Source organism: Toxotes jaculatrix, chromosome 19 (assembly GCF_017976425.1).
Source record: "Toxotes jaculatrix isolate fToxJac2 chromosome 19, fToxJac2.pri, whole genome shotgun sequence".
NCBI lineage: Eukaryota > Metazoa > Chordata > Actinopteri > Toxotidae > Toxotes > Toxotes jaculatrix.
The window spans coordinates 2,357,650-2,381,115 of record NC_054412.1 but is presented as its reverse complement, the minus strand read 5'-3'; the positions used below and the strand labels follow the sequence as shown (position 1 = coordinate 2,381,115).

At 42.0% G+C, this 23,466-nt stretch overlaps 3 protein-coding genes across 6 annotated transcripts in view; all 3 read right to left on the bottom strand.

The window, feature by feature from the left end:
- Positions 1-390: 390 nt before the first annotated feature.
- Positions 391-10,662, bottom strand: LOC121200062 (zinc finger protein 37-like). Of its 2 annotated transcripts, none has more exons than XM_041065119.1 (6): positions 10,239-10,654; positions 9,715-10,113; positions 6,386-6,784; positions 3,909-4,307; positions 1,264-1,662; positions 391-509 (listed from the first exon to the last, which is right to left on the bottom strand). In XM_041065119.1, exons 1-6 carry the CDS (start codon positions 10,408-10,410, stop codon positions 505-507), a joined length of 1,773 nt encoding a protein of 590 aa, XP_040921053.1. In that variant the 5' UTR covers positions 10,411-10,654; the 3' UTR covers positions 391-504. The 2 variants fall into 2 exon arrangements, with proteins under 2 accessions (XP_040921053.1, XP_040921052.1); XM_041065118.1 differs by having other exon boundaries at positions 400-509; positions 594-1,662; positions 10,239-10,662.
- The window catches only part of LOC121200064 (gastrula zinc finger protein XlCGF57.1-like), a 36,223-nt gene continuing 15,055 nt past the window's right edge, over positions 2,299-23,466 (bottom strand). The window contains exon 4 of the transcript XR_005896483.1: positions 2,299-2,528. The gene's annotated coding sequence lies outside the window, so the exon portion shown is untranslated. The remainder of the gene's footprint in view (positions 2,529-23,466) is intronic.
- On the bottom strand, positions 11,135-23,206 carry LOC121200061 (zinc finger and SCAN domain-containing protein 2-like). 3 transcript variants are annotated; one of them, XM_041065114.1, is made up of 5 exons: positions 22,944-23,206; positions 22,418-22,816; positions 19,428-19,829; positions 16,535-17,185; positions 11,135-14,183 (listed from the first exon to the last, which is right to left on the bottom strand). In XM_041065114.1, exons 1-5 carry the CDS (start codon positions 23,113-23,115, stop codon positions 13,186-13,188), a joined length of 2,622 nt encoding a protein of 873 aa, XP_040921048.1. In that variant the 5' UTR covers positions 23,116-23,206; the 3' UTR covers positions 11,135-13,185. The 3 variants fall into 3 exon arrangements, with proteins under 3 accessions (XP_040921048.1, XP_040921049.1, XP_040921050.1); XM_041065115.1 differs by having other exon boundaries at positions 16,787-17,185; XM_041065116.1 differs by lacking the exons at positions 22,418-22,816; positions 22,944-23,206 and adding an exon at positions 19,957-20,227.

The following is a 23,466-nucleotide window of genomic DNA, read 5'->3' as shown; positions in this document are numbered from 1 at the left end:
AAATAGCATGTTTACAATCTAAAAAAGTTAAAGATACAAAAACAGTAAAAACTGGAGATGATGGAGGAGTGATGAGTAGAATACTGTGAGAAAGAGAAAAAAATATTGCACAGTCCCGCCATGGACAGATGAAAAATTAGGCCAGACCAGAGAACAACTAAACAGATGAGTTGTACAGTCTGACAGCAGAGGGAATGAAGGACCTTCCTACACTGTGGATGTCTCAGTCTGCCGCTGAAGGAGCTGCTCAGCGCCTCCACAGTCTGGTGCAGGGGTTTGAGAGGCGTTGTCCATAATGGATGTCAGCTTAGCTAACATCCTCCTGTCACCCACCTCCTCCACAGTGTCCAGCGGGCAGCCCGGAACAGAGCTGGCCCTCCTGACCAGCTTGTTGAGTCTCTTCCTGTCTCGGCCGGAGCGGCCTGCTCCACCTGAACGCTCTCTGCTTGCGTGGGTTCCCTGGGTATCGCCGTGAGGTTCATTGCTGACTCCAAAATTGTCCCTTCATCCTGAGAGGATTTTCAAATGAAAATTCAGGTTTGATGGCAGAATGAATTGTTCCTCACAGGTATTACAAAAATGCGGCTTCTCACCTGTGGGCGCTCATATGTTTTTTCAGTGCTGAGTTGTCACTAAATCTCTTCCCACAGGTGCTGCAGGGGAACGGCTTCTCACCTGTGTGAGTTCTTCTGTGGACTTTCAAAACACCACTACACACAAAACTCTTCCCACATGTTTCACAGGAATATGGCTTCTCACGTGTGTGAGTTCTCATGTGCCTTTTCAATATTGACATGGCAGTGAATCTTTTCCCACAGGTGCTGCAGGGGTATGGGGTCTCACCTGTGTGAGTTCTTGTGTGGATCAACAAGCCTGTTCTAGTGCAAAGACTCTTCCCACACGTGTTGCACAAATATGGTTTCTCCCCTGTGTGGGTTCTCATGTGGATCAACAATCCCGCTCTGGTTGTGAGACTTCTCCCACACATGTTGCACAAATATGGCTTCTCACCTGTGTGGGTTCTCATATGATCCAACAATTCACTTCTACACCTGAAACCTTTCCCACAGGAGCTACAAATATGTGGCTTTTCACCTGTGTGGACTGTCATGTGGGCCATTAAGTCACTTCTATATCTGAAACATTTGTCACATACCTCGCAACGGTATGGTTTCTCTCCTGTGTGGATTTTCAGATGTTTATACAGACTCGATTTATACTCAAACGCTTTTCCACAAGTGTCACATTTGAAAGACTTCTCACCTTTGTTGGAAACACTGTTGCTGTGACTCCTGTTCTTGTGTTGTGTCTTCTGTGTCCTTGTCTCTGCATTTCTAGTTAATCCTGAGTCCACATGTTTGCTTCCTGTCTGATCTTGGCTCTCATCTACAGGAGAGCTGTGAGAGAGGAGCTGCTGGTCTCTGCCTGGTTCTGGTTCAGTGTGGTCACTTCCCTCATAATCAGGAGTCAACATAAAGGCATCGGTCTCCTGCTTCAGTACAAGTTGCTCTCCCTCCTGACCGCTGCAGGTTTCCTCCTCCTCCTCTTTAATCTGTGGTGGATCTGGGTCCTCTTGGTCCAGGCTGGAGTTCCTCTCCTGGTCACAGAGCTGCTGGTCACTGAGAACCTCCTCCTCCTGACAGACATGCTGCTGTGGGAGCTCTGGAGGAACAAAGAGACACAACAAACAGGTTTATTCTTTTCTGGATGGAGAAACACAGTGAAATGAGTCCAATGTAAGTCACGTCCCTTTCTTAGTGATTATTAAGGCCATTCTGCTTTTACACACCACAACTTCCGCTGGGTGTCACACTGTGAAGTTTCGGCAGAGTGAGAGAGTCCGCCTTTTTGTTCCGCCTTCAGATTCTTAATTGTCTGTCTTCATTTCACAGGGGAATCAAGTTACTCTCTCTGTACGACTACAGTTCACTGATGACTTTTCGAGCTATTTGGAAAACAATCATTTTGCGTAAAAATATATAAGGGATGGGCAATTGTGACATTATCACCATACAAAGCTTTATTCTTAGAACAAATACATGAGTTCAGAAAAACAGCATTTCATTGACAACGTTCCTTTATTGCCACCACTTAGACTGATGATGCTCTTAGTTACCCTGACCACCCAATGCATCAGTTTGCAAAGATCAGTCTGAATAACCAGCAGTGAAAGAAATATTCTTGCAATCAAAATTCCTTCACAACAAAAGTTTATTCATATAGTACATTTTCTAAAACGAAGCAAAAAAAAAAACCTTCAATAACTCGTGTTTGTTTTTCCTTTGAAACTTGAAACAAACATTTTATCAAGTTGATGCAAACAAAAATACATAAAAAGATAAAATGAAAGGACATGTTCTGGACAAAAGGAAAAAACTTTAGGTGGAAAGAATAAAACATGAGTGACTCACATTGATTCACAACATCAACTCATGCACACAGTGACACAGAAAAAAGCATTCCACCTTAAAAGTTGCCCTTAGCTGCCAGTAGCCTTTGAGCACCACAATGAATTGAATTTTTTCTACCTAGCTATCATTAACTAATAAAGATGAAAAGGCAGAGAAACATCCTTTCATTCATTATTCACTCAGACGGTTTCTTCATTTACGATGCAAAGAAATATTAAAAGGCCTGTTAAACCTGAACGGCTCCTACTGCATCCACTGCCTGCTGGAAATCAAAGTTTTCTGAGCTACGTTTTCATAGCCTGTTAGATGAGCTTGATCTGTCTGCTGTCAAACTTTTCCTTAAAGTGGATGTTTTCAGTTCAGCCTCTTTTGCTTGGCACAAATAAATGAAATCATTAGAAACACGAGCTTCTTTTAACCTGCTGGTTAAGATCAACAGCACATTTGGTTGTTGCAAACTGAATCGATTATGTGTTTATTTGCATATAAAGTGAGGAAGTGAGATTCTACCACAAGTGTTCAATGGAGACGCATTTGAACGCCACGTGTGAAGTGACACGCTTGGAGCTGAGCACTTGTGATGGGATCACCTGAGACACATGATAATGCCAGGTCTGAAAGCTCTGACATGTGTTCTGTAAATATACAACTTTTAACCTGTATGAACTCTTGCATGCTTTTTATAGTCTGATGACTGAATGAACCTTTTCCCACAAGATTCACAAGAATATGGCTTCTTGTCTGTGTGAATTTTTGTATGTCTTTTCAATATTGAATTGAGACTAAAACTTTCCCACAGGTGCTGCAGGGGAACGGCTTCTCACCTGCTGTGAATTTTCTTGTGAACTTTCAAGTTACCACGAAACACAAAAGTTTTCCCACATACTTCACAAGTAAATGGATTCTCACCTGTGTGAGAATTCATATGCATTTTCAATACTGACCTGGTAGATAATCTTTTCCCACAGGTGCTGCATGGGTATGGCCTCTCACCTGTGTGAGTTCTTCCGTGGACACGCAAGTTATCCTGACACCGAAAAGTCTTCCCACATATTTGACAAGAATATGGCCTCTCACCTGTGTGACATCTCATGTGCCTTTTCAGACCTGAATGAGTAGTATATCTTTTTCCACAGGTGCTGCAGGAGTATGGTTTCTCACCTGTGTGACTTCTGATGTGGACATTCAAAGCAGAAGAAACCGCAAAACCCTTTCCACAGATTTCACAAGAAAATGGCTTCTCAGCTGTGTGAGTTCTCTTGTGGACTTTCAAGTTACAATGAAACACAAAAGTTCTCTCACATATTTCACAAGAAAACGGTTTCTCACCTGTGTGAGTTCTTCTGTGGTTAAACAAGCCTGATCTATTTGTGAAACGCTTCCCACACGTATCACAACAATATGGTTTCTCTCCTGTGTGGACTCTCAGATGCTCATTTAGTAAGTAATTATCCCTAAATCCTTTTCCACAAGTCTTACATTTGAAAGTCTTCTTACCTTTGTTGGAAACACTGTTGCTGTGACTCCTGTTCTTGTGTTGTGTCTTCTGTGTCCTTGTCTCTGCATTTCTAGTTAATCCTGAGTCCACATGTTTGCTTCCTGTCTGATCTTGGCTCTCATCTACAGGAGAGCTGTGAGAGAGGAGCTGCTGGTCTCTGCCTGGTTCTGGTTCAGTGTGGTCACTTCCCTCATAATCAGGAGTCAACATAAAGGCATCGGTCTCCTGCTTCAGTACAAGCTGCTCTCCCTCCTGACCGCTGCAGGTTTCCTCCTCCTCCTCTTTAATCTGTGGTGGATCTGGGTCCTCTTGGTCCAGGCTGGAGTTCCTCTCCTGGTCACAGAGCTGCTGGTCACTGAGAACCTCCTCCTCCTGACAGACATGCTGCTGTGGGAGCTCTGGAGGAACAAAGAGACACAACAAACAGGTTTATTCTTTTCTGGATGGAGAAACAGTGAAATGAGTCCAATGTAAGTCACGTCCCTTTCTTAGTGATTATTAAGGCCATTCTGCTTTTACACACCACAACTTCCGCTGGGTGTCACACTGTGAAGTTTCGGCAGAGTGAGAGAGTCCGCCTTTTTGTTCCGCCTTCAGATTCTTAATTGTCTGTCTTCATTTCACAGGGGAATCAAGTTACTCTCTCTGTACGACTACAGTTCACTGATGACTTTTCGAGCTATTTGGAAAACAATCATTTTGCGTAAAAATATATAAGGGATGGGCAATTGTGACATTATCACCATACAAAGCTTTATTCTTAGAACAAATAAATGAGTTCAGAAAAACAGCATTTCATTGCCAATGTTCCTTTATTGCCACCACTTAGACTGATGATGCTCTTAGTTACCCTGACCACCCAATGCATCAGTTTGCAAAGATCAGTCTGAATAACCAGCAGTGAAAGAAATATTCCTGCAATCAAAATTCCATCACAATAAAAGTTTATTCATATCGTACATTTTCTAAAACGAAGCAAAAAAAAAAACCTTCAATAACTCGTGTTTGTTTCTCCTTTGAAACTTGAAACAAACATTTTATCAAGTTGATGCAAACAAAAATACATGAAAAGATAAAATGAAAGGACATGTTCTGGACAAAAGGAAAAAACTTTAGGTGGAAAGAATAAAACATGAGTGACTCACATTGATTCACAACCTCAACTCATGCACACAGTGACACAGAAAAAAGCATTCCACCTTAAAAGTTGCCCTTAGCTGCCAGTAGCCTTTGAGCACCACAATGAATTGATTTTTTTTTCTACCTAGCTATCATTAACTAATAAAGATGAAAAGGCAGAGAAACATCCTTTCATTCATCATTCACTCAGACGGTTTCTTCATTTAGGATGTAAAGAAATATTAAAAGGTTTGTTAAACCTGAACGGCTGCTACTGCATCCACTGCCTGCTGGAAATCAAAGTTTTCTGAGCTACGTCTTCATAGCCTGTTAGATGAGCTTGATCTGTCTGCTGTCAAACTTTTCCTTAAAGTGGATGTTTTCAGTTCAGCCTCTTTTGCTTGGCACAAATAAATGAAATCATTAGAAACACGAGCTTCTTTTAACCTGCTGGTTAAGATCAACAGCACATTTGGTTGTTGCAAACTGAATCGATTATGTGTTTATTTGCATATAAAGTGAGGAAGTGAGATTCTACCACAAGTGTTCAATGGAGACGCATTTGAACGCCACGTGTGAAGTGACACGCTTAGAGCTGAGCACTTGTGATGGGATCACCTGAGACACATGATAATGCCAGGTCTGAAAGCTCTGACATGTGTTCTGTAAATATACAACTTTTAACGTGTATGAACTCTTGCATGCTTTTTATAGTCTGATGACTGAATGAACCTTTTCCCACAAGATTCACAAGAATATGGCTTCTTGTCTGTGTGAATTTTTGTATGTCTTTTCAATATTGAATTGAGACTAAAACTTTCCCACAGGTGCTGCAGGGGAACGGCTTCTCACCTGCTGTGAATTTTCTTGTGAGCTTTCAAGTTATCACGACACCGAAAAGTCTTCCCACATATTTGACAAGAATATGGCCTCTCACCTGTGTGACATCTTATGTGCCTTTTCAGACCTGAATGAACAGTATATCTTTTTCCACAGGTGCTGCAGGAGTATGGTTTCTCACCTGTGTGACTTCTCATGTGGACATTCAAAGCAGAAGAAAACACAAAACCCTTCCCACAGATTTCACAAGAAAATGGCTTCTCAGCTGTGTGAGTTCTCTTGTGGGCTTTCAAGCTACAACGAAACACAAAAGTTTTCCCACATACTTCACAATAAAATGGTTTCTCGCCTGTGTGAGTTCTTCTGTGGTTAAACAAGCCTGATCTACTTGTGAAACGCTTCCCACACGTATCACAAGAATATGGTTTCTCTCCTGTGTGGATTCTCAGATGCTCTATGAATGTGAACTTACGCTTAAATATTTTTCCACAAGTCTCACATTTGAAAGACTTCTCACCTTTGTTGTACACACTGTTGCTGTGACTCCTGTTCTTGTGTTGTGTCTTCTGTGTCTTTGTCTCTGCATTTCTAGTTAATCCTGAGTCCACATGTTTGCTTCCTGTCTGATCTTGGCTCTCATCTACAGGAGAGCTGTGAGAGAGGAGCTGCTGGTCTCTGCCTGGTTCTGGTTCAGTGTGGTCACTTCCCTCATAATCAGGAGTCAACATAAAGGCATCGGTCTCCTGCTTCAGTACAAGCTGCTCTCCCTCCTGACCGCTGCAGGTTTCCTCCTCCTCCTCTTTAATCTGTGGTGGATCTGGGTCCTCTTGGTCCAGGCTGGAGTTCCTCTCCTGGTCACAGAGCTGCTGGTCACTGAGAACCTCCTCCTCCTGACAGACATGCTGCTGTGGGAGCTCTGGAGGAACAAAGAGACACAACAAACAGGTTTATTCTTTTCTGGATGGAGAAACACAGTGAAATGAGTCCAATGTAAGTCACGTCCCTTTCTTAGTGATTATTAAGGCCATTCTGCTTTTACACACCTATCCTGTGTAACTTTATTTCAGGTTTCCAAACGATATCCAGCAGTCTGCGCTGACGATCGACCTCTGCCTCGTACTCGACGATAATTGTTTCAAAGACTCCGAATATTTCTTCAGCAGCAGCAGTTAGTCGCTCGGTGACAAAGTCTCTCAGATACTGAACCGAAGACATCGCTGCTCCGTTACAACTGGAATATTTAGCTGAGATACTCCCACACCACTGTCTGTCCGCTAACTGCACACATCCACACAGCTAACGATGCTAGTGCTGTGTTTGTTTACTTCCGCTGGGTGTCACACTGTGAAGTTCCGGCGGATGGAGAGAATCAATACTATTGTTCCTGCTTCAGTTAAGATTTTTACATCTCTGTCGCTTCATTTGTTTATTAGAAAATTAGGTTATTTTCTCTCTACGACTACATTTCACTGAGGACTATTTGAAAATCATTTTGCGTAAAATGTAATAAAAAGTCGAGATGAAAGAATTTAATACAGATACGTTAAACTAGCAATTACTGTAAAAATACATCTTTCTTCAAAATGTTAGTAAATTAAACAAAATTAGTTTAAGCAAAATGTAGTTTAAAGTATGAAACGTGAAAGTGATCATGTTTAATGTACCGCCAGTTTTACTTAGGCCTAACATGTAAACAGCATTTCTTCTTGTAGCAGCTTGTGGAGATGGAGCAGAACTTGAGTAAATGTGCTTGGTAGCACATCACTGCTGTAAATAAATGTGTTAAATATGAGACACTTCCATTAATCAAACAATCAAAGTACATCATATCCTACTTTAACTTAACCTCCAGCAGCTGAGCTGTCACATTGAAACACCTCCTGTATGTTAGAATTCATCACTAAGAAATCAACTCTTCTTCACTGCAACTACTCTGAATGTTACTGTCAGTCACTCTGATCTGCAGCTGTGATGAACAGAGTTTGCTTGTAGCTCTAGACTTCAGTGTGAATGTGGTATTGTGACATTACCACCATACAAAGCTTTATTCTTAGAACAAATACATGAGTTCAGAAAAACAGCATTTCATTGCCAATGTTCCTTTATTGCCACAACTTAGACTGATGATGCTCTTAGTTACCCTGACCACCCAATGCATCAGTTTGCAAAGATCAGTCTGAATAACCAGCAGTGAAAGAAATATTTCTGCAATAAAAATTCCATCACAATAAAAGTTTATTCATATAGTACATTTTCTAAAAGCAAGTTTTAAAAAAACTTCAACAACTCGTGTTTGTTTCTCCTTTGAAACTTGAAACAAACATTTTATCAAGTTGATGCAATCGAAAATACATGAAAAGATAAAATGAAAGGACATGTTCTGGACAAAAGGAAAAAACTTTAGGTGGAAAGAATAAAACATGAGTGACTCACATTGATTCACAACATCAACTCATGCACACCGTGACACAGAAAAAAGCATTCCACCTTAAAAGCTGCCCTTAGCTGCCAGTAGCCTTTGAGCACCACAATGAATTGAATTTTTTCTACCTAGCTATCATTAACTAATAAAGATGAAAAGGCAGAAAAACATCCTTTCATTCATCATTCACTCAGACTGTTTCTTCATTTACGATGCAAAGAAATATTAAAAGGTTTGTTAAACCTGAACAGCTGCTACTGCATCCACTGCCTGCTGGAAATCAAAGTTTTCTGAGCTACGTCTTCATAGCCTGTTAGATGAGCTTGATCTGTCTGCTGTCAAACTTTTCCTTAAAGTGGATGTTTTCAGTTCAGCCTCTTTTGCTTGGCACAAATAAATGAAATCATTAGAAACACAAGCTTCTTTTAACCTGCTGGTTAAGATCAACAGCACATTTGGTTGTTGCAAACTGAATCGATTATGTGTTTATTTGCATATAAAGTGGGGAAGTGAGATTCTACCACAAGTGTTCAATGGAGACGCATTTGAACGCGGAGTGTGAAGTGACACGCTTAGAGCTGAGCACTTGTGATGGGATCACCTGACACACATGATAATGCCAGGTCTGAAAGCTCTGCCATGTGTTCTGTAAATATACGACTTTTAACCTGTATGAACTCTTGCATGCCTTTTAAAGTCTGACAAGTGACAAAACCTTCTCCCACAAGTTTCACAAGAATATGGCTTCTCGCCTGTGTGAATTTTTGTATGTTTATTCAATACTGAATTGCGACTAAATCTTTTCCCACAGGTGCTGCAGGGGAACGGCTTCTCACCTGTGTGACTTCTTCTGTGGATTTTCAAAACAGAAGAAAATGCAAAACCCTTCCCACAGATTTCACAAGAAAATGGCTTCACAGCTGTGTGAATTGTCTTGTGGGCTTTCAAGTTACCACGAAACACAAAAGTTTTCCCACACACTTCACAAGAAAATGGCTTCTCACCTGTGTGAATTCTGCTGTGGAATTTCAACTTACCATGACAAGCAAAAGACTTCCCACATATTTGACAAGAATATGGCTTCTCACCTGTGTGAGAACTCATATGCGTTTTCAATATTGACATGGTAGTGAATCTTTTCCCACAGGTGTTGCATAGGTATGGCTTCTCACCTGTGTGGGTTCTCATATGCTTTATCAACGGTGACATGGTAGTGAATCTTTTCCCACAGGTGCTGCAGGAGTACGGCTTCTCAACTGTGTGAGTTCTTCTATGGTTCAACAAGCCTGTTCTACTTCTGAGATGCTTCCCACACGTATCGCAGCAATATGGTTTCTCTCCTGTGTGGATTCTCAGATGCTCATTGAATCTGCTCTTATTCTCAAATCCTTTTCCACAAGTGTCACATTTGAAAGACTTCTTACCTTTGTTGGAAACACTGTTGCTGTGACTCCTGTTGTTGTGTTGTCTCTTCTGTGTCTTTGTCTCTGCATTTCTAGTTAATCCTGAGTCCACATGTTTGCTTCCTGTCTGATCTTGGCTCTCATCTACAGGAGAGCTGTGAGAGAGGAGCTGCTGGTCTCTGCCTGGTTCTGGTTCAGTGTGGTCACTTCCCTCATAATCAGGAGTCAACATAAAGGCATCAGTCTCCTGCTTCAGTACAAGCTGCTCTCCCTCCTGACCGCTGCAGGTTTCCTCCTCCTCCTCTTTAATCTGTGGTGGATCTGGGTCCTCTTGGTCCAGGCTGGAGTTCCTCTCCTGGTCACAGAGCTGCTGGTCACTGAGAACCTCCTCCTCCTGACAGACATGCTGCTGTGGGAGCTCTGGAGGAACAAAGAGACACAACAAACAGGTTTATTCTTTTCTGGATGGAGAAACAGTGAAATGAGTCCAATGTAAGTCACGTCCCTTTCTTAGTGATTATTAAGGCCATTCTGCTTTTACACACCTATCCTGTGTAACTTTACTTCAGGTTTCCAAACGATATCCAGCAGTCTGCGCTGACGATCGACCTCTGCCTCGTACTCGAAGATGGTTTTTTCAAAGACTCCGAATATTTCTTCAGCAGCAGCAGTTAGTCGCTCGGTGACAAAGTCTCTCAGATACTGAACCGAAGACATCGCTGCTCCGTTACAACTGGAATATTTAGCTGAGATACTCCCACACCACCGTCTGTCCGCTAACTGCACACATCCACACAGCTAACGATGCTAGTGCTGTGTTTGTTTACTTCCGCTGGGTGTCACACTGTGAAGTTCCGGCAGAGCGAGAGAGTCCGCTGTTTTATTCCGCCATCAGATTTTAATTGTCTGCCTTCATTTCACAGGGGGCTGCCTGGTCAGCTCAGTTGGTAGAGCCTGAGACTCAATCTGTCAGGGTCGTTGGTTTGAGTCTCACTGCGGATGGTACCACCTCCCATGGGCTCACCACATGTGGGAGGTGCCGTAGGACTTCGGTCGCCCCCGCAACCTGATAAGCGGCAGATGCTGACATGAAGTTTCACAGGGGAATCAGGTTACTCTCTCTGTACGACTACAGTTCTCTGATGAGTTTTCGAGCTATTTGGAAAAACAATCACTTTGCGTAAAAATATATAAGGGATGGGCGAATTTGAAACAGATAAGTTCAAGTAGGAACAACTAAAAATACTTCTACCTTCCAAACGTTAGTCAATTAAACAAAATAACTGCAGGCAAACTGTGGTTTAAAATGAGAAACATGACAGAAATGATGTGTAAAGTCCACTGTGAATCTGGTATTCTGACATGATCACATCCCAGAACTTTATTGTTGGAACAAATACACCAGATCTGAAAAACAGCATATCATTGACCAGGCTCCTTTATTCACAGATTACATAGGTCACACTTTCACTGGGGATGCTCACAATTACACTAAACATTTTGTTCATTAACTTTGACAAAAAAAAAAAAAAAAAAAGTTTGAACAACCAGCAGTGAAAGAAATATTCTAGTTAAAGGTTTGTTTCACTGATAAATAATTGTAGAAACACACAATGGTTTTGTGTGCTGATCACTACACACGTCTATCACTACTAGGCAAAAAGAAAAGACAGTAGGTGGAACGATCAAAACATAAGGGACTCAAACTTACAAGAGGATTTCTCAGCTTCATCACCACACAGCTCACAAATCAGTCATAAAGCTGAGGTAGTGTATGAAAACAGTAAAATAAAAAATTATTTAAGAAGTCAGTTATTTACATCTGTGGGGAATGCACTCAGAAAGAGCAGGGAAATACAAGGTTACAATACAAGGTTCAAAGAAATTCTATTGATAACAGAAATGCAATACAGTGACATGAGAGGAAAAATGAGAGAGTTTTACTGTTCCAGAAATTAGTTTCAGCAAAATGTAGTTTAAAGCATGCAAGTGATTATTTGTAATGTCCCACCAGTTTTACTTAGGCCACAATATGTAAACAGCATTTTTTCCCTGTAGCAGCTGATGTGGATTTTTCAGGTCAGGCTGTAGACGCAGTCAAGGGACAGTTGAAGACTGAGTCCAATTCTGCCTAAATGTCCACACCTTTTTCTCTTTATTCTCTAAATTTTTTTCTTCCAAAAACATGTCTTTCAAGTCTTTCAACTCTTGTTTCTGAAGGAAAAAAACAGAGTCATCCCTAAGCACAGGAGTCCAGAGAGGCTGAGTTCAGAGAGCTTTATTGTTCAATACAGAAGTCAAAAGCCCGAGTTGTCCTGCAGAAACAACTGAATTTTACCACCTGTACATCATTTTTTATATTGTAAATTGTAAGTGTGTTTCAGACGGAGGGGCATGTCTGACGATGCCGCTTTTAAAAAAAAAAATTAGCCCTTACCACCTTGTATCGAAAAAAGTACCGCGTGTTGCCTTACACAATACGAGTGGCAGGTGTGTGGCCTTGGGAGATAACACTTTGCCAAGCACGCCTGCTGAGCGCACTTCCCAAGCACACTTCCAGTGGCCTTGGGAGATAACACATTTCTAAGCACTCATGGTGGGACATTCAAGTGGATTAGAACACACACACACACAAGCATCCTGCACAGATTTGACACCACACATCTCCTCATTACAGTACCATAGCCTATGCAGTGCATGTTAGATAACACACTTGCAGTAACAGACAGAGTGGCGCTGAAGACAGGCACAGGTGCAAGATAAGCAGAACACCAGTGGATTTTCCCTCATGGAAGAATACACAGACGGGTTAGAACACATTGTACAAAACATGACAGCACACAGCTTGTGGAGATGGAGCAATTTCACTGTTTTTGGTACAGAGTTTGTAAACTAGAGGACACTGTAATAAGGTATTATACTTTATGAGCGTTTACGTTTTTGAATGTAATATTTAGTTGAGCTGAATAAGTGCAGCTGTTTACTTGACAGTTACTTTATAAAATGAAAGGACATGTTCTGGACAAATCGAAAAAAAACCCGTAGGTGGAAAGAATAAAACATGAGGGACACAGTGAGGGAAGCTTTCTGAGCTTCAACATCAGAGTGGAAGAGACCAATGAACTGATCCACTCTGAAATTTAAGGTGAGTTGATGGATCCACAACCTGCACTCATGCACTCGGTAAGATAGAAAAAAACATTCCACCTTAAAAGTTGCCCTTAGCTGCCAGTAGCCTTAACCTGCTGGTTAAGATCAACAGCACATTTGGTTGTTGCAAACTAAATCGATTATGTTTTTTTGCATATAAAGTGGGGAAGTGAGATTCTACCACAAGTGTTCAATGGAGACGCATTTCCCTTCTCTACCTCTACTGTGATCTTCTGAGCTGGTGCAACGTAATCTTGTTCCTAATACGTACCTGAACGTAGAAGGAATGACAATAAAGTTCTCTGAATCTGAAATTTGAACGCCACGTGTGAAGTGACACGCTTAGAGCTGAGCACTTGCCCAACGTGTATGAACTCTTGCATGCCTTTTAAAGTCTGACAACTGAATGAACCTTTTCCCACAAGTTTCACAAGAAAATGGCTTCTCACCTGTGTGAACTCTTGTATGTTTTTTCAATACTGAATTGCGACTAAATGTTTTCCCACAGGTGCTGCAGGGGAACGGCTTCTCACCTGTGTGACTTCTTCTGTGGACGTTCAAAATAGAAGAAACCGCAAAACCCTTCCCACAGATTTCACAAGAATATGGCTTCTCACCTGTGTGAGATCTCCTGTGGGCTTTCAAGCTACCATGACACGCAAAACCCTTCCCACAGATTTCACAAGAATATGGCTTCTCACCTGTGTGAGATCTCATGTGCTTTTTCAGCCCGGAATGATCAATGAATCTTCTCCCACAGGTGCTGCAGGAGTGCGGCCTCTCACCTGTGTGAGTTCTTCTGTGCATCAACAAGCCTGTTCTACTTCTGAAACGCTTCCCACACATATCGCAGATATTTGGTTTCTCTCCTGTGTGGATTCTCAGATGCTCTATAAATGTGAATTTATGCTTAAATATTTTTCCACAAGTGTCACATTTGAAAGAGTTCTCACCTGTGTTGGAAACACTGTTGCTGTGTTGACTCGACTGTGGCTTTGTCTCTACATTTCTAGTTAATTCTGAGTCCACATGTTTGCTTCCTGTCTGATCTTGGCTCTCATCTACAGGAGAGCTGTGAGAGAGGAGCTGCTGGTCTCTGCCTGGTTCTGGTTCAGTGTGGTCACTTCCCTCATAATCAGGAGTCAATATAAAGGCATCAGTCTCCTGCTTCAGTACAAGCTGCTCTCCCTCCTGACCGCTGCAGGTTTCCTCCTCCTCCTCCTCTTTAATCTGTGGTGGATCTGGGTCCTCTTGGTCCAGGCTGGAGTTCCTCTCCTGGTCACAGAGCTGCTGGTCACTGAGAACCTCCTCCTCCTGACAGACATGCTGCTGTGGGAGCTCTGGAGGAACAAAGAGACACAACAAACAGGTTTATTCTTTTCTGGATGGAGAAACACAGTGAAATGAGTCCAATGTTAGTCACGTCCCTTTGTTAGTGATTATTAAGGCCATTCTGCTTTTACACACCTATCCTGTGTAACTTTACTTCAGGTTGCCAAACGATATCCAGCAGTCTGCGCTGACGATCGACCTCTGCCTCGTAGTCGACGATAATTGTTTCAAAGACTCCGAATATTTCTTCAGCAGCAGCAGTTAGTCGCTCGGTGACAAAGTCTCTCAGATACTGAACCGAAGACATCGCTGCTCCGTTACAACTGGAATATTTAGCTGAGATACTCCCACACCACCGTCTGTCCGCTAACTGCACACAGCTAACGATGCTAGCTCTTTCTTTGTACTTCCGCTGGGTGTCACACTGTGAAGTTCCGGCGGATGGAGAGAATCTGTTCTATTGTTCCTGCTTCAGTTAAGATTTTTACATCTCTGTCGCTTCATTTGTTTATTAGGAAATTAGGTTATTTTCTCTCTACGACTACATTTCACTGAGGACTATTTGAAAATCATTTTGCGTAAAATCAAATAAGTCGAGATGAAAGAATTTAATACAGATAAGTTAAACTAGCAATGACTGTAAAAATACATCTTTCTTCAAAATGTTAGTAAATTGAAACAAAATTAGTTTCAGCAAAATGTAGTTTAAAGTATGAAACGTGAAAGTGATCATGTGTAATGTCCCGCCAGTTTTACTTAGGCCACAACATGTAAACAGCATTATTTCTTGTAGCAGCTTCAGTGTGAATGTGGTATTGTGACATTATCACCATACAAAGCTTTATTCTTAGAACAAATACATGAGTTCAGCATTTCATTGACAACGTTCCTTTATTGCCACCACTTAGACTGATGATGCTCTTAGTTACCCTGACCACCCAATGCATCAGTTTGCAAAGATCAGTCTGAATAACCAGCAGTGAAAGAAATATTCTTGCAATCAAAATTCCATCACAAGGCAAGTTTATTCATATCATACATTTTCTAAAACGAAGCAAAAAAAAAAAAAACTTCAACAACTTGTTTGTTTCTCCTTTGAAACTTGAAACAAACATTTTATCAAGTTGATCCAATCAAAAATACATAAAAAGATAAAATGAAAGGACATGTTCTGGACAAAAGGAAAAAAACTTTAGGTGGAAAGAATAAAACATGAGTGACTCACGTTGATTCAAAACCTCAACTCATGCACACCATGACACAGAAAAAAGCATTCCACCTTAAAAGTTGCCCTTAGCTGCCAGTAGCCTTTGAGCACCACAATGAATTGAATTTTTTTCTACCTAGCTATCATTAACTAATAAAGATGAAAAGGCAGAGAAACATCCTTTCATTCATCATTCACTCAGACTGTTTCTTCATTTACGATGCAAAGAAATATTAAAAGGCCTGTTAAACCTGAACGGCTGCTACTGCATCCACTGCCTGCTGGAAATCACATGTCTGGAGCTGCCCACTTGTGATGGGATCACCTGACACACATGATAATGCCAGGTCTGAAAGCTCTGACATGTGTTCTGTAAATATACTTTAGACTTTTAACCTGTATGAACTCTTGCATGTCTTTTAAAGTCTGATGACTGAGAGAACCTTTCCCCACAAGTGTTGCAGGGATACGGCTTCTCACCTGTGTGAGATCCTCTGTGGTCCTTCAAGGTATTACTCTGTACAAAACTTCTGTCACAAGTTGTACTAGAACATGGCTTCTCACCTGTATGCACCTTTGTATGTGCTTTCAGCCCTGACTTGCGATTAAATCTTTTCCCACAGGTGCTGCAGCAGTACGGCTTCTCACCTGTGTGAGTTCTTCTGTGGATCAGCAAGCCTTCTCTACTTGTCAGACTCTTCCCACAAGTTTCACAAGAATATGGTTTCTCACCTGTGTGAGATCTCATGTGATTTTTCAGAACTGAATGAGCAGTGAATCTTTTTCCACAGGTGCTGCAGCAGTATGGTTTCTCACCTGTGTGAGATCTCATGTGATTTTTCAGAACTGAATGAGCAGTGAATCTTTTTCCACAGGTGCTGCAGCAGTATGGCTTCTCACCTGTGTGAGATCTGATGTGCTTTTTCAGACCCGAATGAGAAGTGTATCTTTTTCCACAGGTGCTGCAGCAGTATGGTTTCTCACCTGTGTGAGTTCTTCTGTGGACACTCAAGTTACTATGACACCCAAAAGCCCTCCCACAAATTTGACAAGAATATGGCTTCTCACCTGTGTGAGATCTCATGTGGGCTTTCAAATGACCACTACATGGAAAACATTTCCCACAAGTTTGACAAGAATATGGCTTCTCACCTGTGTGAATTTTCATGTGCTTTTTCATCGTTGACAAGGCGGTGAATCTTCTCCCACAAGTGCTGCAGCAGTATGGTTTCTCACCTGTGTGAGTTCTTCTGTGGATCAAAAAGCCTTCTCTGCTTCTGAGATACTTCCCACAGAAATCACAACAATATCGTTTCTCTCCTGTGTGGATTCTCAGATGTTCATTTAAAATGTACTCATACTCAAACGCTTTTCCACAAGTCTTACATTTGAAAGACTTCTTACCTTTGTTGGAAACACTGTTGCTGTGATTCCTGTTCTTGTGTTGTCTCTTCTGTGTCTTTGTCTCTACATTTCTAGTTAATCCTGAGTCCACATGTTTGCTTCCTGTCTGATCTCGGCTCTCATCTACAGGAGAGCTGTGAGAGAGGAGCTGCTGGTCTCTGCCTGGTTCTGGTTCAGTGTGGTCACTTCCCTCATAATCAGGAGTCAATATAAAGGCATCAGTCTCCTGCTTCAGTACAAGCTGCTCTCCCTCCTGACCGCTGCAGGTTTCCTCCTCCTCCTCTTTAATCTGTGGTGGATCTGGGTCCTCTTGGTCCAGGCTGGAGTTCCTCTCCTGGTCACAGAGCTGCTGGTCACTGAGAACCTCCTCCTCCTGACAGACATGCTGCTGTGGGAGCTCTGGAGGAACAAAGAGACACAACAAACAGGTTTATTCTTTTCTGGATGGAGAAACACAGTGAAATGAGTCCAATGTAAGTCACGTCCCTTTCTTAGTGATTATTAAGGCCATTCTGCTTTTACACACCTATCCTGTGTAACTTTATTTCAGGTTGCCAAACGATATCCAGCAGTCTGCGCTGACGATCGACCTCTGCCTCGTACTCGACGATGGTTTTTTCAAAGACTCCGAATATTTCTTCAGCAGCAGCAGTTAGTCGCTCGGTGACAAAGTCTCTCAGATACTGAACAGAAGACATCGCTGCTCCGTTACAACTGGAATATTTAGCTGAGATACTCCCACACCACCGTATGTCCGCTAACTGCACACAGCTAACGATGCTAGCTCTTTCTTTGTACTTCCGCTGGGTGTCACACTGTGAAGTTCCGGCGGATGGAGAGAGTCAGTTCTATTGTTCCTGCTTCAGTTAAGATTTTTAAATCTCTGTCGCTTCATTTGTTTATTAGGAAATTTGGTTATTTTCTCTCCACGACTACATTTCACTGAGGACTTTTTGAAAATCAGTTGGAAGAATTTTATACAGATAAGTTAAACTAGCAATGATTGTAAAATACATCTTTATTCAAAATGTTAGTAAATTAAATGAAATGGTCTGTTTAACCTCCAGGAGATTAAACAGACCATTTGCAGGGTGAGAGGAGTCCTTGAGAATGTTGCGAGATCAACACAGGCAGCGTTTCCTCTGGATATCGTCAATGGAGGGAAGTGGAGTCCCTGTTATGTGTTGGGCAGTTTTCACCACCCCCCACAGTGATTTTCGGTCAACAACTGAACAGTTACCATACCAGACTGTGGTACAGCTGGTCACCCAATGACCACGCAATGCATCCGTTTGCAAAGATCAGTCTGAATAACAAGCAGTGAAAGAAATATTCTTGCAATCAAAATTCCATCAACAAGTTTATTCATATAGTACATTTTCTAAAACGAAGTAAAAAAACAAAAAACTACAACAACTCATGTTTGTTTCTCCTTTTCATAGCCTATTAGATGAGTTTGATCTGTCTGCTGTCAAACTTTTCCTTAAAGTGGATGTTTTCAGTTCAGCCTCTTTTGCTTGGCACAAATAAATGAAATCATTAGAAACACGAGCTTCTTTTAACCTGCTGGTTAAGATCAACAGCACATTTGGTTGTTGCAAACTAAATCGATTATGTGTTTATTTGCATATAAAGTGGGGAAGTGAGATTCTACCACAAGTGTTCAATGGAGACGCATTTGAACGCCGCGTGTGAAGTGACACGCTTAGAGCTGAGCACTTGTGATGGGATCAGGTGACACACATGATAATGCCAGGTCTGAAAGCTCTGCCATGTGTTCTGTAAATATACGACTTTTAACGTGTATGAATTCTTGCATGCCTTTTAAAGCCTGACAACTGAATGAACCTTTTCCCACAAGTGTTGCAGGAATATGGCTTCTCACCCGTGTGGCATCTCATGTGCCTATTCAGACATGAATGACCAGCAAATCTTTTTCCACAGGTGCTGCAGGAGTACGGTTTCTCACCTGTGTGAGTTCTCATGTGGACTGTCATTGTTGACCTAAAAGAGAATCTTCTCCCACAGGTGCTGCAGCAGTATGGTTTCTCACCTGTATGAGTTTTTCTATGGTCAATCAAGTGACTATGACTCGCAAAAGCCTTCCCACACATTTGACAAGAATATGGCTTCTCACCTGTGTGAGTTCTCATGTGGACTTTCATTGCTGAACTGGAAGAGAATCTCCTCCCACAGGTGCTGCAGCAGTATGGTTTCTCACCTGTGTGAGTTCTTCTATGGTCATTCAAGTGACTATGACACGAAAAAGCCTTCCCACACATTTGACAAGAATATGGCTTCTCACCTGTGTGAGATCTCATGTGACTTTCCAAATATTTTTTTAGTGAAAAACGTTTCCCACAAGTTTGACAAGAATATGGCTTCTCACCTGTGTGAGATATCATGTGACTTTTCATCGCTGACAAGGCGGAGAATCTTCTCCCACAGGTGCTGCAGGAGAACGGTTTCTCACCTGTGTGAGTTCTTCTGTGGATCAACAAGCCTGATCTACTTCTGAGATGCTTCCCACACGTATCACAACAATATGGTTTCTCTCCTGTGTGGATTCTCAGATGCTCATTTAAAATGTACTTATACTCAAATGCTTTTCCACAAGTCTCACATTTGAAAGACTTCTCACCTTTGTTGTACACACTGTTGCTGTGACTCCTGTTGTTGTGTTGTCTCTTCTGTGTCTTTGTCTCTGCATTTCTAGTTAATTCTGAGTCCACATGTTTGCTTCCTGTCTGATCTTGGCTCTCATCTACAGGAGAGCTGTGAGAGAGGAGCTGCTGGTCTCTGCCTGGTTCTGGTTCAGTGTGGTCACTTCCCTCATAATCAGGAGTCAACATAAAGGCATCAGTCTCCTGCTTCAGTACAAGCTGCTCTCCCTCCTGACCGCTGCAGGTTTCCTCCTCCTCCTCCTCTTTAATCTGTGGTGGATCTGGGTCCTCTTGGTCCAGGCTGGAGTTCCTCTCCTGGTCACAGAGCTGCTGGTCACTGAGAACCTCCTCCTCCTGGCAGACATGCTGCTGTGGGAGCTCTGGAGGAACAAAGAGACACAACAAACAGGTTTATTCTTTTCTGGATGGAGAAACACAGTGAAATGAGTCCAATGTAAGTCCCGTCCCTTTCTTAGTGATTATTAAGGCCATTCTGCTTTTACACACCTATCCTGTGTAACTTTACTTCAGGTTTCCAAACGATATCCAGCAGTCGGCGCTGACGATCGACCTCTGCCTCGTAGTCGACGATAATTGTTTCAAAGACTCCGAATATTTCTTCAGCAGCAGCAGTTAGTCGCTCGGTGACAAAGTCTCTCAGATACTGAACCGAAGACATCGCTGCTCCGTTACAACTGGAATATTTAGCTGAGATACTCCCACACCACCGTCTGTCCGCTAACTGCACACATCCACACAGCTAACGATGCTAGCTCGTTCTTTGTACTTCCGCTGGGTGTCACACTGTGAAGTTCCGGCGGATGGAGAGAATCAGTTCTATTGTTCCTGCTTCAGTTAAGATTTTTACATCTCTGTCGCTTCGTTAATTAAGAAATTAGGTTATTTTCTCTCTACGACTACATTTCACTGAGGACTTTTTGAAAATCATCTTCCGTAAAATCAAATAAGTCGAGATGAAAGAATTTAATACAGATAAGTTAAACTAGCAATGACTGTAAAAATACATCTTTCTTCAAAATGTTAGTAAATTAAACAAAATTAGTTTCAGCAAAATGTAGTTTAAAGTATGAAACGTGAAAGTGATCATGTTTAATGTACCGCCAGTTTTACTTAGGCCACAACATGTAAACAGCATTATTTCTTGTAGCAGTTTGTGGAGATGGAGCAGAACTTGAGTAAATGTGCTTGGTTGCACATCACTGCTGTAAATAAATGTGTTAAATCTGAGACACTTCCATTAATCAAACAATCAAAGTACATCATATCCTACTTTAACTTAACCTCCAGCAGCTGAGCTGTCACATTGAAACACCTCCTGTATGTTAGAATTCATCACTAATAAATCAACTCTTCTTCACTGCAACTACTCTGAATGTTACTGTCAGTCACTCTGATCTGCAGCTGTGATGAACAGAGTTTGCTTGTAGCTCTAGACTTCAGTGTGAATGTGGTATTGTGACATTATCACCATACAAAGCTTTATTCTTAGAACAAATACATGAGTTCAGAAAAACAGCATTTCATTGCCAATGTTCCTTTGCCACCACTTAGACTGATGATACTCTTAGTTACCCTGACCACCCAATGCATCAGTTTGCAAAGATCAGTCTGAATAACCAGCAGTGAAAGAAATATTCTTGTAATCAAAATTCCATCAACAAGTTTATTCATATAGTACATTTTCTAAAACGAAGTAAAAAAAAAAAAAAAAAACTTCAACAACTCATGTTTGTTTCTCCTTTTCATAGCCTGTTAGATGAGCTTGATCTGTCTGCTGTCAAACTTTTCCTTAAAGTGGATGTTTTCAGTTCAGCCTCTTTTGCTTGGCACAAATAAATGAAATCATTAGAAACACAAGCTTCTTTTAACCTGCTGGTTAAGATCAACAGCACATTTGGTTGTTGCAAACTGAATCGATTATGTGTTTATTTACATATAAAGTGGGGAAGTGAGATTCTACCACAAGTGTTCAATGGAGACGCATTTGAACGCCACGTGTGAAGTGACACGCTTAGAGCTGAGCACTTGTGATGGGATCACCTGAGACACATGATAATGCCAGGTCTGAAAGCTCTGCCATGTGTTCTGTAAATATACGACTTTTAACGTGTATGAATTCTTGCATGCCTTTTAAAGCCTGACAACTGAATGAACCTTTTACCACAAGTGTTGCAGGAATATGGCTTCTCACCCGTGTGGCATCTCATGTGCCTATTCAGACCTGAATGACCAGCGAATCTTTTTCCACAGGTGCTGCAGGAGTACGGTTTCTCACCTGTGTGAGTTCTCATGTGGACTGTCATTGTTGACCTCAAAGAGAATCTTCTCCCACAGGTGCTGCAGCAGTATGGTTTCTCACCTGTGTGAGTTCTTCTATGGTTATTCAAGTGACTATGACTCGCAAAAGCCCTCCCACATATTTGACAAGAATATGGCTTCTCACCTGTGTGAGTTCTCATGTGGGCTTTCATTGCTGAACTGAAAGAGAATCTCCTCCCACAGGTGCTGCAGCAGTATGGTTTCTCACCGGTGTGAGTTCTTCTATGGTCATTCAAGTGACTACGACTCGAAAAAGCCCTCCCACACATTTGACAAGAATATGGCTTCTCACCTGTGTGAGATCTCATGTGACTTTCCAAATATTTTTTATGTGGAAAACGTTTCCCACAAGTTTGACAAGAATATGGCTTCTCACCTGTGTGAGATCTCATGTGACTTTTCATCGTTGACAAGGCAGTGAATCTTCTCCCACAGGTGCTGCAGGAGAACGGTTTCTCACCTGTGTGAGTTCTTCTGTGGATCAACAAGCCTGATCTACTGCTGAGATGCTTCCCACACGTATCACAACAATATGGTTTCTCTCCTGTGTGGACTCTCAGATGCTCATTAAATTTGCTCTTATTCTCAAATCCTTTTCCACAAGTGTCACATCTGAAAGACTTCTTACCTTTGTTGGAAACACTGTTGCTGTGACTCCTGTTCTTGTGTTGTGTCTTCTGTGTCTTTGTCTCTGCAATTCTAGTTAATCCTGAGTCCACATGTTTGCTTCCTGTCTGATCTTGGCTCTCATCTACAGGAGAGCTGTGAGAGAGGAGCTGCTGGTCTCTGCCTGGTTCTGGTTCAGTGTGGTCACTTCCCTCATAATCAGGAGTCAACATAAAGGCATCGGTCTCCTGCTTCAGTACAAGCTGCTCTCCCTCCTGACCACTGCAGGTTTCCTCCTCCTCCTCTTTAATCTGTGGTGGATCTGGGTCCTCTTGGTCCAGGCTGGAGTTCCTCTCCTGGTCACAGAGCTGCTGGTCACTGAGAACCTCCTCCTCCTGACAGACATGCTGCTGTGGGAGCTCTGGAGGAACAAAGAGACACAACAAACAGGTTTATTCTTTTCTGGATGGAGAAACACAGTGAAATGAGTCCAATGTAAGTCCCGTCCCTTTCTTAGTGATTATTAAGGCCATTCTGCTTTTACACACCTATCCTGTGTAACTTTATTTCAGGTTGCCAAACGATATCCAGCAGTCTGCGCTGACGATCGACCTCTGCCTCGTACTCGACGATGGTTTTTTCAAAGACTCCGAATATTTCTTCAGCAGCAGCAGTTAGTCGCTCGGTGACAAAGTCTCTCAGATACTGAACCGAAGACATCGCTGCTCCGTTACAACTGGAATATTTAGCTGAGATACTCCCACACCACCGTCTGTCCGCTAACTGCACACGTCCACACAGCTAACGATGCTAGCTCTTTCTTTGTACTTCCGCTGGGTGTCACACTGTGAAGTTCCGGCGGATGGAGAGAGTCAGTTCTATTGTTCCTGCTTCAGTTAAGATTTTTAAATCTCTGTCGCTTCATTTGTTTATTAGGAAATTTGGTTATTTTCTCTCCACGACTACATTTCACTGAGGACTATTTGAAAATCATTCTGCGTAAAAAAAAAAAGTAAAGGTAAAAGGATTTACCGTATTTTCCGCACTATAAGGCGCACATAAAAGCCTTTA